At 33.3% G+C, this 17,309-nt stretch overlaps 1 protein-coding gene across 2 annotated transcripts; it reads left to right on the top strand.

Annotated features, from left to right (window-relative positions):
- Positions 1-6,357: 6,357 nt before the first annotated feature.
- On the top strand, positions 6,358-16,616 carry LOC149488225 (synaptic vesicle glycoprotein 2B-like). Of its 2 annotated transcripts, XM_089695377.1 has the most exons (11): positions 6,358-6,473; positions 7,231-7,392; positions 8,692-8,854; positions 9,244-9,365; positions 9,742-9,986; positions 11,228-11,379; positions 12,105-12,231; positions 14,241-14,375; positions 14,802-14,947; positions 15,692-15,819; positions 16,263-16,616. In XM_089695377.1, the coding sequence occupies exons 1-11, from the start codon at positions 6,425-6,427 to the stop codon at positions 16,331-16,333; spliced, it is 1,500 nt and encodes a 499-aa protein (XP_089551503.1). In that variant the 5' UTR covers positions 6,358-6,424; the 3' UTR covers positions 16,334-16,616. The 2 variants fall into 2 exon arrangements, with proteins under 2 accessions (XP_089551503.1, XP_089551504.1); XM_089695378.1 differs by lacking the exons at positions 14,802-14,947; positions 16,263-16,616 and having other exon boundaries at positions 15,692-15,809.
- The last annotated feature ends 693 nt before the right edge of the window (positions 16,617-17,309 follow it).

Here is a 17,309-nt window from a genome sequence, read left to right as displayed (position 1 = left end):
TGATTAGTATACAATATGGAAAATCAAAAAAGAAATGCCTAACTAATTCTACGTCAAATTTCTTTTAAATTATGTCATATTATTTTTTAGGAACCAGGGGGGGAGAGTAGCAAATTCTATTTCCTTCCTTTCTTAAATGGATGTTTTTAATAATGTATGGTGTAGCCACTGATCAGCTTAATCGATACTCAATTTTTATCAAATCCAGGAACAAATCCAAATTAGATGTTTCCTGTCTCACGCACGTAACTAAAGGCTGAAGAGAGAGAGAGGGAGCACGTAACTAAACCGTTTAGACGAAGAAAAGTGTATAGAAAAAGGAATAAATAATTTCATAAACTTCCCGACGATCTTTAAAAATAAATTATTATATCATTTTCATTCCCACTTTTACCCCTATGTAGGTATAATAAGTGGATGAACCGATTTTGATACAATTTATCTAAGAACCAGCGTCGGAAAATATGCTGCCTAACAAAAAAAAAGCCGCATCTAATTCGGTTTACCCGTTAGCCAGCTACGGTGCCATAGACAGACACACACACACACACAGAAATACATAGCAGTCAAACACATAACACCCGTCTTTTTGCGTCGGGGTTAAAAATATAATACGACATAATTTAAAGGACATTTTATGTGGAAAATTTACCTATTAGAAGTAACCATAATGTTAATTTGACCCCGCCCCCCCCTACTACCTCAGCTTACCCCCAAACCCTTGGGGAATTTTGATATGATCACCTGGACATGTAAAGGAATAACTGTAGCGTACATATAACAGATAAATTACGTTTTATCGTACACTGTACAGTGTACAATAGAATGCCTTAGCAAATGTTCGCCGTGATTACTTATAAATTGTCATAACTTTTTTATTTATGAACCGATTGATATGAAATAAACACTAAATGTTAAATGAAAATTACCACAATACATTAGTGAAAACCGCATCTTAATCGGATAAGCCGTTTCTGAGATTAGCGTGCACAAACATACAGACAAACAGACAAAAAAAATTTTAACTACAGTTTTGGGTTCAAGATCGATTTAATAATAACACCTGCTAATTTTTTTCTACATATTTTCATTGTACAGACATCGCTTTTCCACAATTTTATTATATGTATTGATGATGATGATGATTGATGATTATAACACTCTCAGTCCGTTTTAACTTAATTTTTATTCACTCGCATCAGTGCCACCTAAAAAATCTTTATATCGAAATTCGAGCAAAGCTAAGAAAATGAGAAATAAGAGTTCTCAAGGATCGTTAGAGGTAAGAGGCTTACTATTGACCGAAAACAACATGTGTTATGCCGAGAACCTGAAACCGCTTCACAACGAGAATTGCCTGTGAGACCGAAACCTTCACTGAGAGGGTATAACGTCTCACAGCTGATCGCAAATGGCATATTTTATCTCGATAATCTGAAACTTTTACTCAATATGAAGACCGTTTGACAAATAATAGGGTGCACCATAATATTATTCGATCTCTTGAAGATGAACATGAGCATAAGCAATGACTAGAGTAGGGACGCGAATATTACCATTATTTGAGACAAGATTATTTGAGACAAGTACGATTAATAAGTTTGTTTAATGAAAGATTAAGAATTGAAACTATTTGGTCTCTTGAAACGGACGAATAGCGAGAGGCCCGTCTTACTGTAGACAGATTTCGACAGTCTTAATGACTTAGAGGTAAACATAGAAGATCAATCTACGAGTTCGGTGGTGTGGTCCGACAAATATAAAAGTGGGTTTGCTTATAAGGAACCTCACAATTGATTACAGATCATCTTCTGTATAGGCGATATTAACGTAGTATGTTCTTTTTGTAATGCTTTAAAGAAGAGTAAGGAGTCGGCTTTCGTTTGAAGATATACCAGAACCTTTGAAATCACTACTTTTAGAGGAACATGTGCAATCTAAACAGTTCTTAGACAATATTCGCTCTTATAGTAGTGCGTTTTAAATGATCCTTTGGTGCTCAACAATTATCAGAGGATTCTTTCATGCTTACTTTTAAGATACAAGGTCAAGTTTATCATTTGATAGGATCCCTTTTGCCTGAAGGCCAACCTAAGTTTCTTCAAATATATTTTGTATTCGACTACAACGAATAGTCGAATACAAGAAATCAATATTTCTCGAATTTAAAATATTACAATTTTTCCTACAGTAGGGCGACGAATGTATTTTCGCATAGTAACGGAGGGGAACTCACGGGGGGTCGAGTGACGCGGGCCACGTACCACAAACATGCTTAGTTTGTTGTACCGAGCGCGAAAGAAAGTCATCGTGTTTTTAGTAAAATTACTATGTAAACTATAACGTAATTTAATACTGAGGTATATATTATATAATGATGCGCTCAAACTGTTAATCTACATTTAATTTAGATTATTATTTGAATTACTAAGTAATGTAGAATTTAAATCAAATTCACTCATGTTTTCCTCAGATTTTCGATGTCCTCCGATTTTAAGACTTTCTTATCAGAGTATTCAATTTTAATGTAGTTAATTTTTATAAGAGACAATTAAGAACATTCAAAAATAAAGTGTCACGTATTTTCTTTAAACGACGAATGACGAAAAACGACGTAATCGCGGACGAAGTCGCGGGCAACAGCTAGTAATTAATAAAATACCCTACCATATGTCAGTGTCAGCTTTGGCCGCCATTGAAGATTCGTTTCTTTAATGACATGCGTTATAATTTTTATTATTTTTTCAAATTAAGTTCTCAGTAAAATCAGTCATCTAAATCAAATCAGTAATTGTAACTGTTACTTTAAATACTAAGTATTGGTATTTTGAGATCTTTTTCTTTATTAATAGAGTCTTTAATACTTTGGATTGGTATTTGTACTTAGAAGAATAATCTCTTTTAGGTACCTCTTATATAAAAATAATAATTATTAATTACTATTACACCCAGTTCCAATCTCAACATAGATAATCAAAAATTGTTTCCACCAGCGTGGGTCAACCAACGCTTTGACAGCGTCCGTCAAAGCGTTGCCGAGGAAAACGAAGTTAGGCGAGCGTGAACGTGTGTGAACTACGTTCACTGAACTTGCGAAATAAGTTTCGGTTTCGGCAAAAGTTTCGGCCGATTTTGGCCGAAACCGAAACTGCGGCCGAAACTTGATTTTTGGCCGAAACTCGGCCGAAACCGAAACCGAAACCGAAAGTTCGGTCGGACACTAAATATAATACATACACACACATATTAAGAAAAAACACTATTTTTAACGTTCATGATATTTTTGATGTCATTTTTGTTATTTAAACTAGTTAAAAAACAGTTTAAAAAAGTTCTGTCTTGGACGTCCGTGTGTCTGTATGTGCGGATCCTTTTTCTTGTTAACACGATAGCGACCGAAATACTTTACTAATCGAGTCTTTTTTTTTCTCTTACGCTTGAGTATGCTCAGGAATAGAACCCTTTCATTTTTCAGGGTCTGATTCGATGTGGTTTAATTGTTATTGAATAAACAAAAATAATAATTAATAAATATTTATTAAAAAAAAATTATGAGGCGTGCACTTTTGGATTTTCCAAATTATTTATAATTAGACGTAGATGATATTTTGCGTATGATTTCAAAGGAATACGTGAATTAAAAGATATGTCTATATTTCAAATGAAATTGTTTTTAGACTAATGGTAATGTCTAAGATATTATTTGATCTGTTATAATTATAATAAACGATTATCATTTATACTTGTCTTTTATTTGTCTGTTGATTATAAATTGTACATGGCGCATAGGATGTTTCTTTTAGGTAATTGCTTTTTTTTCAAAGCGTAAAGTTTTAAATATTTTTTATGCACTTATATAATTACTTTGAAATTATCACACCGTTTTGCGTATTTTGCGATCTAAATTCTAATTATGTCCTAAAAATGGAGTTCATTTTTTGTTGGTATACCTAATTAAAGTTTTTTTGGATTCCATTTGATATAAGAGAAAGGCATAAAAACAATTAATTATGTGTAAGATACTGCCTAGTCGACCAAATTGAAATACTTAAAAATGTTCTAAACAAATTCAACAATTTATTTCAAGAATAGAAAAAAAAAAATGGATTTGAACTCGCGTCACAGAATACATAATAATATGTAGTAGCTAAACGCTACTCGCGTCCTTCGTCTTACCCCACAGTAAGCCCGATACTAACTTTACTATTCTTAAACTTTTTAAGTAGAAATAAATTTCATTAAATGAATTTTACTTATTTCGATGGCTTTTTAATTATTTTGAGAGCTTTAAAGCGTCTGTTAATAAATAAGGCCGACGGAAAGTGTCTGGGAGGACTGAAATCTTATTTTCAACTGTATATTCTAAAACATGTGAAAAGGCGTGAAGTACTGTTTTTATGAACCTTGATCACCCTGATATCTGGAAATTGGCCCATTGACCTAGCTAGTGGGTAGGCGTACGATATGGTAGTTCATACTTAACACTAACTACCTACCTTGGAAAGTTGCAGTGATAATTTTTTAATTAAGTACCTGTTTGATTATTATTTTAAAGTGTCTCCGACTTAGATCATTAAGTAACTTACTTAATGATCTAAGGTCTCCGACCGCAATTTCTCTTAACCCATTGAGGCCCGAACGGCCCGATCGGTCCACGACACAATAGATTTTCTATTGTGTCTGTGATTCCGGGGCCTGAGTTATTAAAATGATGGACACAATTGGAAAAAATGCTTGAATCTCATTCTTTAAAAAAAAAACCTTAATAATAGCGATGAAAATTTAAAAATAAATTTTAACTATCATAATATGAGTAAGCTGATAATGAAATTGTGCAAATACTTGCTAGAATTCTTGATAAATATTTGTTCTATGAATGCTGAAAAAAAATGTCTCCACTAAACTGTATTTTGACATTATAATATTATACCTTAAAAATTAAGACTGAACTTCTTCATTATAATAATCGTGTGTGTAAATTTAGATTTACGCCAGTTAAAAGATATGCTGTGTCATGTTGACTTCATCAACATTTTATTTGCATTGTATGAGTATTCGTATATTTTAAAATTGATTCACTTCTTGGTGGAAGGGATCCATCAAAATGTGATGAGCATGAGTAGTGTCTTCATTGAAATAGTACCTAGTAGCTTACCTTACACATCATAAATTGACTATTTCAAATAGAAAGATTTATTTTGAACTGTAATTTATTGTAGTAAAGTTTACGTTGAATGTTTTTTGTCGATTCGAAGACCGTTTTCTTGAAGTTGTCCTCACACTGCAGATTGGATTTAAAAAATAATTGGCAATTGTGAACAAACAGAAAAAAATTGAAGTTATTGATATAGCTATAACAATAGAAGAGGATCTTGAAGAATAGATTCATTTATGTTTATATTAAATTGAAGCAAACTTTTGACCGCTTTGTGAAAATTAAACAAGTATTAATGAAAAAAGAACATTATCTATGGAGACACAATCTGATTCCTTTATTCAGCACGAAGTTTATAAAATATCATATCAATTAGACAAAAAGTGGAGGAGGGAATGGGCTAGAGCGAACCCTCAAAATATGCTCATGCTTTTGTTCTTGTAACCAAGGAGCGCGTGCGCTTGGAAAGTGGCAGCAATAATATTTTAAATAAACTGTATTTAATTATTTAAAAGTGTCTCCGACCGTAATTTTTCTTAAAGTTATGGACAGAATTTGGAAAACATACTTAGATCTCATTCATGATTAACATTGTTTGGCAATTGATATGAGGATGATTACGTTTTTTGTTGCAATGTCTCATGAATTTAATTTTGTTAGAAACGCAGAATTGAGAAGCAAGGATGAACATATTATACAGGGTGGAATTAGGTTATAGCACGCGGAGGTAAAGTAGGTTCCCTTAATACAGTAGATAGAAAATTTTACTGGAAATATTCTATAATTTTTGAAAAGAAAGAAAACTCCATTTAAAGATTTTCTAAAATTTCCATGCCATGCCCTGGAATCGACCCGACCCGCTCTAAGATCGACCCGATTAAATTACAAACATTGTTTAATATTTGAAACTGTTAAAATTTTGTAAAATTTGCATTTTTGATATTTTATTTCGTCAAAAGAAAATTATTATTAAAGTTTGTTTATTGAATTTTTCTCGTAGGTACCCATTGAAATTTGAAAGGGATCCGCATAGTTATAGAAAAGACCCACACACCATGTTGTTTATTCCTGCCTTAAATATACATTCGCATATTTAATACGATTATTTGCGTGTAGAATCCTAAACAAATTTGCCATCTAGCAATTATTACGTCACGATTTAAAGAAGATAACAACAATAATATAAAGGTAAGAGACGCAGATGTAAGTGCAAATGTAGTGGGTGATGGGAAGTGTGTGTGTGCTTTTTGATTTTTGGTGTGAACAACGATGACGAAGATATTAAAAGTACCCTTCGAAGAGGCCCTGGGTATGGCTGGTATGTATATAATTAAATTGTTAATACAATCTGTAAAATTGGACCATGAAACCCTGTAAAAATAAAGTAGTCCCATAAAAAAAATTCCATGTCCAATTCCAAATTTGGTCATATAAATAGGTATAGGTAGGTCATAGTAAAAATAAATTATTTATTACTAGGGGTCCGCCCCCGCCTTCGCCCGTGGTACATATTATTATTTCGCAATAAAAGGTAGCCTATGTCCTTTCTCGGGTATCAAAATATCTCCATACCAAATTTCATGCAAATTGGTTCAGTAGTTTAGGCGTGATTGAGTAACAGACAGACAGACAGAGTTACTTTCGCATTTATAATATTAGTATGGATTATGATGACAAAACCTTCAAGAAAGAGGTGGTCAACAGTTTGATTACTAGCGATCATAATATTATTTTAGTTTTTAACAAATATTAATTAATTATCCTACTTTATTTTTATAACAGTACTTTTATTGTTGTTTTCATTGTTTTAATCAGAGTTCCATTAACTGCTACTTGCTACTTCTAAATTAATGACTTGCTATTGGCAGCACTTTATCTATAAATATTATAATTTGCTGCTTTATATTTCACAGTCCACTTTCTATCACTATCATTCAGCAGCAAATATTTATTCCACTGCTTGAAAATGTCCTACTTATGCACACATGCTCAGTGGGTGGTAGATATCCCATCCTATAATATCGTTTCCTCATATTTGTCAGACGATACATTAGAATATTTCCTTGATTTTCCAGGCTTCGGTAAATTCAACTGCCTGATGTTCATCCTGAACCTCACGGTGGTGACCAGCATGGCATTTGAAGTGTTTTCCGTATCGTACCTGGTACCGGCCAGTGCCTGCGAGCTGCAGACCACGGTCTACCAGCAGGGGCTGATTGCTGGCATGCCTTTACTTGGTAAGAGAATTTATTGGATTAGAAAAGCTAGTTAGGAAAAGTCAATGTTGAAGTGTGGGTAAGTACTTGCACAAACGATGAATTTACGTCTCCAAAAACTATTCATAAATTGAATATGGACTTACAGTGGTCAGTTTAACTTTTCATCTTGGTCATGTCGTTTTTGGCAAATTTTCAACATGGATCAAATAATTCAGAAGTTGAAATTCAAAGTTTTTTTGTTTATCAATTGGAACTCATCACAAAGTTATCAATTTGGGTTTGGCAATTGCAATTTTTAGGGTTCCGTATCTCAAAAGGAAAAAACGGAACCCTTATAGGATCACTTTGTTGTCCGTCTGTCCATCCGTCCGTCCGTCCGTCTGTCAAGACCCTTTTTCTCAGGAACGCGTGGAGGTATGAAGCTGAAATTTATATCAATTACTTAGGTCTACTGTCCCTTGAAGCTGTGAAAAAATCAAACTTCTAAGCCAACGCAATCAAAAGATACAGCCGTTTATGCCGCAAATTTTCGACACTTGCAAGGGAATCAAAACCTACAGGGTGCTTCCCGTGAACTCAGAATCTTGAAATTTGGTACGAAGCAACGTCTTATAGCATAGATAAAGGAAAAATTACGAAAACCATAAATTTTTAGTTACATCACATAATATATTTTTTTTAATAATTTTAAACTTACTACCACGGAACCCTCGGTGCGCGAGTCCGACTCGCACTTGGCCGGTTTTTGTTTAGTTAAAGGTTTTAACTGTGATAATTAATATATATTTTAAATTGTTTGTTTCAATGTACGCAATATTAAACTTAATACAGAAGTCTATTTGCTCAGATAATCAACAATACTATTGATAGTGTTAGAAAGTTATTTTCTATTTACACTGATAAGGTAACTTGTAGGTCTAGGTTATCTGATTGCCTTCCGATAGCAAACGGTAATGAGATTAAATCTAGATTGAAAAGTTTATTATTACATTCTCTTTACATATTTTGTTTTGTAAGAGGAAAGATGCGTCACAACATACATTTTCCTTATTTATCTAGGTATAACGGTACTTCAATAAAAAGCAAAATAAATGTGAATTTTCCATATTTAAGTTCAGCTATAAAGTATGATAACAAGAAATATCAGGATTGAATTAACTTTCCATAGACGGGATGCTTCTCTTTTATAAGTTAGGGAATACGCTGAAAATATAGCAATAAATACTTAGAAGGTTTCCTATTTAATTATAGTCCAAAATGTAATTTCCTCTTTACTTTAAACATCATGAGTTATTTCTAATCAGATTGATTTTACAGGTATTATAGCTTCATCACAAATTTGGGGCTACTTAGCTGATACGCGAGGACGAAGAAAGATATTGTTATGGTCCCTATCTATGGGCTTCTGTGCTGGTTTCCTGGCTACCTTCTCACCAAATTGGATCGTGTTGAGCTTATTAAAGTTTCTCTCGTCTACTGCGTGAGTTTATATTGTCAGATTTTTTGTGATAACTATGAGATGTAAATAAGGTGTTTTAAATTCTTACGTGATTTTAACGTGAAGAAAATTACGAATTCTGTTTATCTGCTGATATATAATTGCCAACTACCTGCAGGGCATCATGGTTAATTTCGTACTGTTTAATTCTAAGTTATGATGACGATGACGATGACTTAGATGGAATTTCTCGATGGATTCTTTTGAAAATTATTATATTTTGATTTTTGGATAAAACTTAATTATAATAAGGTCAATTTGAATAGAACGACCATGGTATTTAAATATTTTTAGAATCTTCTTTCAACTTAAACTGTCCACACCTTAGCTATTCGCTTGGAATTTCAGTTGATTTTACCTGTGTTTTTCAGTTTAGCAGCCAGTTATCCAGTTGCAATAACTTTTCTAAGTGAATCCACGCCACAAAATAAGAGATCTATATTCGTCTCCTGTTTGAGCACACAAATATTTTTCGCTTCCGCGCTTATGGCAAGTAAGTACCTATCTTTTACGTTAGTTCTATTATTTTAATAGTTGATGTTGTTTTCGTTTTCTGTAACTGTAGTCATATTATTCATCTATATTCTATTTGTTTAATATTAGATGTTTTAGTTATTAATAAAGTTAACATCAATTTTGTTTGTATTAAGGATAATTTATTATTTTTGTAGTAAATTTATTAATTATATAATGGTCATTAATTTCTTGGTTAACGTCATTTATTTTTAATACGGATTCTTATTTTACTTTTTATTTTGCCTAGTCCTTTTCTTTTTTTATTATATGATAGGTTTTTATATTAGGTATATAATAAAATTTCATGAAAAAGGAGATTCTTAATACTTCTAAAATCTAAATTTTCTTTACAGTAATTTCCATACCAGTTTTACACGTAAATATCTCATATTATATCCCATTTCTGGACATATATTTCCTGTCATGGCGGCTTCTAAACATAATATTTGCTCTGCCATCTTTAATTGGTGCGTTTGGTATCTGGTTGTCTTATGAGAGTCCAAGGTTCTTGGTCAGGATTGGTGAAGATAGAAAAGCTATAGATGTGTTGAAAAACATCTATTTCTTTAATACGGGGAAGAGTCGAGATGGATATATGGTGAGTTGGTTTCTTTTCGCTCTCTCGAAACATGTATTTATATAAAAACAAATTAAGGGTCTTCGTTTTCATTTGACTAAGGGGTCACGCTATCATTTGAGAACAGCTAGACTGATTTAACTTCTGTTGTATTTGTAGAATAATCAAAGAAATACTTTAAATTATAAAAATTAAGAAACTTCAAGCATTTGAAGGTCTGTTGGGGTAGTTAGTTTGTAAAATTTATGATTGTATGTATTTATATGATATATTTATTTAAAATGACCCGATTTGTTTACCATTTTCAAATATATAATTTTATTTATCCTTGTCGAGGTAAATGTTTTTATTTTTGTCACACATTATATAGTGGGTAAATCCTAATTGTGGTAATAAAATATTCTTATATTTAGATGTGGTGACAAAGTCAAATGACATAACAAATTAGTAGTTATTAAAAAAATAACCCAATGTGCAAAATATGATATTATCTAAAATACATAGGCTTTGATAAGATTTTCCATTATGATAGACGACTGTTTTCGCGAACAAAGCATTTTAATGTCTGTTATTTTTTTATAAACACTGTTTGTAGTTCTTAAACGTTATCAGAAGCGTATTATTTCTGCTTGTTTAGTGTTAAATACAATCTCTAAACTATCAAGAGATTTTTTATCACTGTCTATCTAGTTATTATGCGTGTAACAAAAAAAAATTATAACACAAACATGATAATATGTACATTGTACATAATTGATTTAAATACTCGTGTTTTTTTTTTTGTTGAAACTATATTATATTATTTCTATTTATAATAATAATAAATATGTGCCCCGCGGTTTTACCCGCATCGCTCCGCTCCTGTTGGCGTAATGATATATAGCCATTACTTTCCGACGCTAGAAATAATCCTGCTATAAAACATCGTGGTAAAAGGTTACCATGATGTTTTATAGCAGGATTATTTGGTATAGGTAACTTTTAAATGGAGCAGTAGTTAATAGTTCATACAATAATATATAAATATAATTCTCAGGAACTATTGGTCAAATTTGAAAATTTCTTTCTGTGTAAGATAGCATATTTATTGAGGAAGGCTATAGTCAATAATACATCATCACACTAAGACCAATAGGAGCGGAGCAATGCGGGTAAAACCGCGGGGCACAGCTAGAGTACATATATAGGTTACTGCATACTGTTACAAAGGCAATTTCTTTGCCGTTTTATCCAGAAGCTGATATTAATCACCTTATTTTTAGGTGGAATCAATAATACTAGGTGAGAGTACAGGCGAGTCGGCCGGAGCGAGCATGTGGTCGTCGTTCGCGTCGCAATCCGTCACATTGTTCAAGCCGCCCTTGTTGAAGAGCACTTTGTTGTTATCTGTGCTACTTGTTATTTGTTATTTTAGGTGAGTTGTTGAAATCGTAGTTTTTACGACTGTATTTACTTGTAAGTTTTGTTTTCTTGTGTTTGTTTTTACGCGAGTATGTATTTCTATTATTCTCTTTCTATTCTATTCTAATAGATACTTTGACTGACCGGTTGGCTTGGTTGGTAGTGGCCCTGCTTTCCAAGCCAGAGGTCGTGGGTTCGATTCCCACCCGGGGCAAATATTTGTGTGATGAACATAGATGTTTGCTCTGTGTCTGGGTGTTAATTATCAATATAAGTATTTATTTAAAATTATATAATATGTATGTTTATCAGCCATCTGGTTTCCATAACACCAGATGGTGCCGTGTGTGAAAATTGTCCTGAAATATTTATTTATTTATACATTTAGAAATAAAGATTTTAACGGATTTTAAACGCGATTTATTTATTATATTACTATTATCTCGATGTTTTGAACACTGCAGCGAGCGTGGTCACGGGGAGGTTTGGATTGTAAAATGCTTCTACGATTTTCTATGGTACCTAATAGGGCTGACTGATACTGTTTTAATAAGTTTATGTTCTACAGTCGAAAATATAGCATGTGATATATTTTTCCAACATATAAGATTCACTTACAAAATATAAGGTTTTGCTTAATCTAGCTTTCCGATCATGACTTCACTTACAATTTATATTGTAAAGACTTTTAATTGCCTCCATTATCGTCTAAAAAAGTAGTTAATTATACATTTTCAGTATGCAGCCATTTTTAATTTGGCTCCCCTTTATATCGGACGGTTTCATGCGATCTGTAGAGGCTGGAGATACGGATTGCAGCTTATGTGACATGCTGAGGTTTGCTCGGAATCACACTACAGTTGAGGTTAGAATGTTTATTTACTTATTTATTTATTCTTTATTGCACACAATATTTTTAAGAACAATAAGAAGCAATTGGCTGCTTTATTACTGAATAGCAATTTCTTCCAAGCAACATAAAATGTTATAAAGAGAAAAGTAGGTAATGTATGTTTGATTTATTTTTAGTTAATTCCAGGAATTATTATTTGAAAGGCTTTAATAGAATCGCACGTTTTTCAACGTTGCTACAAAAATGCAAAAATGAAAAAAGTATCAGGCAAGGCAAATTATGTTCTGTTAAAACATTTTAGAGCAGATTAATCTGAAATTATAAATCAACTTTTAGAACCAATCTTTATTAATTATTCTTTTGCTTGTTTGTTTATTCCAAGTCACAACATATCATGAAATAATCTCCTCTTTAGGGTGCTTTTCCACCAAAGATGTGCTATGCTACGTTGCTGAAGATGCATTTGACATCAACCAATCATATTCATATTCATAGTTTATTATAACGCTTTCGACTCAGTTAGCACTTAGCAGGGATGGTCTGTATTTTGATTGGAACTTATCGGCTGTCCTCCCAAATTACTCTCAATGATAAAGTCATTTCACAAAGAGACGAGAGGAGTGTACGATGGAAAAGCCTCGGAACACTTCATAGCGCGTAGGGGTCCGTCAAGGCTGTGTTATGGCACCTACACTGTTCGGTATATTTTTTTCACTACTTTTGAACACTGCATTTAATAATGACCAGCAAGGTATACATCTGCACACCAGAGCCGATGGTAAACTATTTAACGCCTCTCTACTTAGATCTAAGCGACACCGCCTAGATCTTTATGTGGAACAGCTTTTATTTGCAGATGACGCAGCTTTTGTTGCAAATTCCGTCATGGAATTGCAAACAATTTTGGACAAATTTTCTCGCGCTTGCACTTTGTTTTCGATGTCCATCAACACTAAGAAAACGGTTGTTTTGGCTCAGGGATTTACTGATAGACCAACATTTCTTCTAGATGGAACTCCATTACAATTAGTCGATAAATTTATTTACCTTGGATCAACTGTTACGAGCAATCTTTCCATGAATGCCGAGATTGACAGTCGCATCGGCAAAGCTGCAGCAATGTTTGGGATGCTCCGAGAAAGAGTGTGGGAGAATAAACATCTAAAAACCAAAACGAAGATGATTGTTTACCGATCTACTGTACTTAGTATTCTCCTATACGGCGCTGAGACCTGGACTTCGTACGCCAAGCAGGAACATCGGCTGAATGCGTTCAACATGCGCTGTCTGCGTAGTATTCTGCGTATAACACGGAAAGACCGAATTACTAATGAAAAAGTCCTAGAGATTGCACAGTTGCCCAGTCTTAGAGCTCTGCTTAAGCAGCGTCGGTTGCGTTGGCTAGGACATGTCAATCGCATGGACCCTTCCCGATTGCCGAGACAAGTAATGCAGTTGCACATGCGAAGAGAGGCATCGGAAGACTCTTGCTACGTTTTAAAGACAGCGTGAAACGTGACATGTCCACGTTCAAGATCAACCTCCTGGACTGGGAAAAGCTCGCCCAAAACCGTACTTCTTGGCGTAGTCTTATTCATGAGGGTTGTAATGCACATGATCGCAGTTGGTTCGATGCACTCCGTGATCGTCGGACTAGATTAAACAATTTATCGCCATTCACATCATCATCATATAAGTGTAAGACTTGTGGGCGTTATTGTCGCTCCAGAATCGGGCTCTTTAGCCACGAACGACGCTGCCCTAAATCATGACAGATTAGGAAAATTGCAACACTAATAAATTAAAATTTTGAAATTTAAAATATGTAACTGCATATAATATGATCTACTAAAGATCAAATAGGCCAACGAGTTTATTATAATATTATGGAAGGATGCGTGATATGTGCTATGGATGCGTGCTAACTATCATCTGTGGTGGAAAAGCACCCTTAACTAAGGGTGCTTTTCCACAAAGTTAAAATAGGTACCTACCTATTTTAACTTTTTAATTTCTTTCAGAACAGCGACTGCAGCCTCAACGTCTTCGCCATGACGTCAGTTTTCTCAATATACTTCCTATTGTCAGTAATGAACGTCATCTTCAGTTCTAGCATTAATCTTATTGGAAAGAAACGGATGTTGATTACATTCCAGGTAAGCATAATCTTTAAAATATTGTGGTTTTGATCTCTTTTAAAAGATGTGAATGTCTTTGACAGTTGACTATTTTATACGACGATCCTAAGCAAAACTTACCTTTACTAACTAACTGCGAATCAGTATATTTATTGAATCAGTCTCCTTGACTTTTCTATTCTTTGTTTTATCTAAACTTATGCACATACTTTGCATAACTACATATTTTTATGTATCGTAAACTAGCTGCGCACCGCGGCTTCACCCGTGTGGTTCAGCTCTTGTTGGTCTTAGCGTGATGATATATTATAGCCTTCCTCCATTCAGGGTTATCCAACATAGAAATAATTTTTCAAATCAGACCAGTAGTTCCTGAGATTAGCGCGTCCAAACAAATGAACTCTTCAGCTTTATAATATTAGTATAGATATAATTGAATTCCAGCTAGTATCCAGTATATCGGCTCTAGTCCTGAACCTGTCACACCATTACATCCTCAATGCTGTACTCTTCGGGATGTACATCATAAGCTCTATTAACTTCACCTTCCTGTCTATTTACGTCGTGGAAATATATCCCACTTATGTGAAGTGAGTATTTTGTTTTTATAGATATACAGTGGTGAACGTTTAATTAGAAACAGGTAACACGATGAAGTATAGTCATCAAATTCATTTAACATTTACCTATGTATTAACGTATTAAAGATTAAGTATTATTTCATATGTAATAGAACACCCGTTTATCTAGTTTTATAAGAAATTGCTTAATTTTAATCAAACATTAGCTTAAATTAATAAAATTAAACAACTTTAAGTGAAATCTGATTTCCGAGTATTTTCAGTCTGGACAACAAATTAGAAACAGCATGGTTCGAGTGTTCCAAAGTCAAAACCTGTTGAAATGCCGCCAATATTTTTTTCTTCTACAAATATTTGCACCGTTATTTAAACATTATATCTAAAAGATTCTGAAAATTAATTAACTTTGCAGTAAAAATGGTTACCTAAAAGTATGATTTGTGACCCATCAACAAGAAAAATAATTTTAAGTTTACACTTTGACAAAAACTAGAGTTACAGGAAAATTGCAAATCATTTAGAGTGTTCGTTAAGAATATATTCAATGCTACAGTTTATTTAAAAGAACATGGTACTTCCGATCAAGTGCCTAGAAAAGCTCGACCATGAAAAACCACTGCACGCGAGGATAGGCAAATGATTCTTTTGGCAAAGATGGATCTGTCACTCCATGTGAAATACGACAAAAGCAGATTAAAGAGAACCCGCGCTTAAAGATAATAGCTCTTTTTATTAATATTTTTGTTTTTACAGAGCAATGGCCGTATGCCTAACTTTGATGTTAGGTAGAGGTAGTTCAGCGCTTGGCATCAATATACTAAAATCACTTTTGGCCTACAATTGTGAACTAGCTTTCTACTTCTTCGGAGGGTTATCGCTGTGTAAGTTATTTTTATTATTACCTTTTATTATATTTAGGTGTTATTCTCAATGATCAATGATGTACATATTAAATTCAACAAAGGTAGATATTTCTTTAAAATATAAAAGTATTTATAACGGATTCGTTAAGGTCCTTCGAGTCGGATTTCAACAATTTCATTTGTTTTTGAAGTGAAACTTATTTATCGGGGTGGGAAAAAAAAACATTTTTTCGTTACGCGTGACATTTTTCCGTTACGCGCCATCTTTTTCTTATCCCTACCACGCGTGATTCGACGTATTTCTGTAAAGTTGCATATAGTAAATTATTTTTTGAAAAATAAGGTCATAAAGAAGTTTCACTTCTTACGTGTGTTCACTAGTACACGAACACATTTTTTTTAATCATATCAATGGTGATATTTTTTGGTAATTAATTTGATATTGTAATTTTTTTTTTCAGTTGGCTCCCTTTTAGCCTTTCTTCTACCGTCAGACAAGAAAAGAGAACAAATTATAGAAGACGATGTTTGAAGATTTAATTAAAAATTCTGACCTAAATGACGAAGTTAAATCCATAGTTTATAGTTTCTACAGATGTACAGAGAATACAATTACGTATTTGTCGATTTAAGATGCTGAGATCAATTTAATTGTGAGCTTTATATTTTATGGATCCCTTAGATAAACTTTAGCTTCAGAAGAATACTGTCTACTGTCATTTTATAACTTAGTTGGTTTTGATTTCATAGATTATTTACTTTTAATTAGTGTTATTTTTATAGATTGCTATAATTCTGCTCTATTGCTCCTTTTCATTTTTCTTCCCATAAGAACTTGCCTGGTACCTTAACAAAAACGTTTACATTTGATATAATTTAAATGATTTTTCTAATAGTTGCAGTATTTGAGAAATGAAGATATTTTATATTTTTCGTGTTCCCTTGAAATTAGTTTAGTTTAATCTGAACTCAAAGGCTTAAAGAAGAATAGTCTCGATTGTTTCTAGTGTTGAACGAAAAACTTAAATTCCGCGATAAGGTAAAACTTAGGTATAGGCTATAGCAGATGTTAATCTAGGATCTGATTTTGTGATTTAGCTTGAGAGTGTAAAGTGTATATTTTTATATTAATTGTTGAATAAACTTTTTTATGATTATTTCGTTTTACTTACTTTTCCTTTTGGAAGGACTGTACAAATATAACCCACGAATTTAAGGTTTTTGTGGGGGGAGGGGGGAGTGGTGGGAACCCCTCCCCCAAAGGGAGGGGTCAGGAGTCACTTAGTTTCTGAGATATTGGAGTTTAAAGTTTTGAGGTTAGGTTGGGTTTAATTAGTCAAATCCCACGATTTTAGGATAGAATGGAAAGGAAATCGCGAATTAAGACTTGAAATTGCCCTCCCCGCTCTGTGGGATGGCCCTCGCTTCGCTCAGGAAAAAAAAACGAACTTAACCTAACCAACAGTAAGGATTTCTGTATTGAATTGGGATTTTTGAAATAAAAATAA

This window comes from Colias philodice, chromosome 5 (assembly GCF_061535455.1).
Source record: "Colias philodice isolate Cphi_HAF_F1 chromosome 5, ilColPhil1 Martin Lab GWU primary, whole genome shotgun sequence".
NCBI lineage: Eukaryota > Metazoa > Arthropoda > Insecta > Lepidoptera > Pieridae > Colias > Colias philodice.
The sequence above is the reverse complement of the archived record's forward strand: the minus strand, read 5'-3'. Positions and strand labels throughout refer to the sequence as shown.

What these genes read in the sequence shown, in the direction of transcription:
- LOC149488225 (XM_089695377.1), top strand. Translation starts at nt 6,425, where the DNA reads ATGACGAAGATATTAAAAGTACCCTTCGAAGAGGCCCTGGGTATGGCT. An exon ending in CGCTTCCGCGCTTATGGCAA is followed by an intron (nt 9,366 to 9,741) that starts GTAAGTACCTAT and finishes TTTTCTTTACAG; the next exon opens with TAATTTCCATACCAGTTTTA. An exon ending in GGATGTTGATTACATTCCAG is followed by an intron (nt 14,376 to 14,801) that starts GTAAGCATAATC and finishes ATTGAATTCCAG; the next exon opens with CTAGTATCCAGTATATCGGC.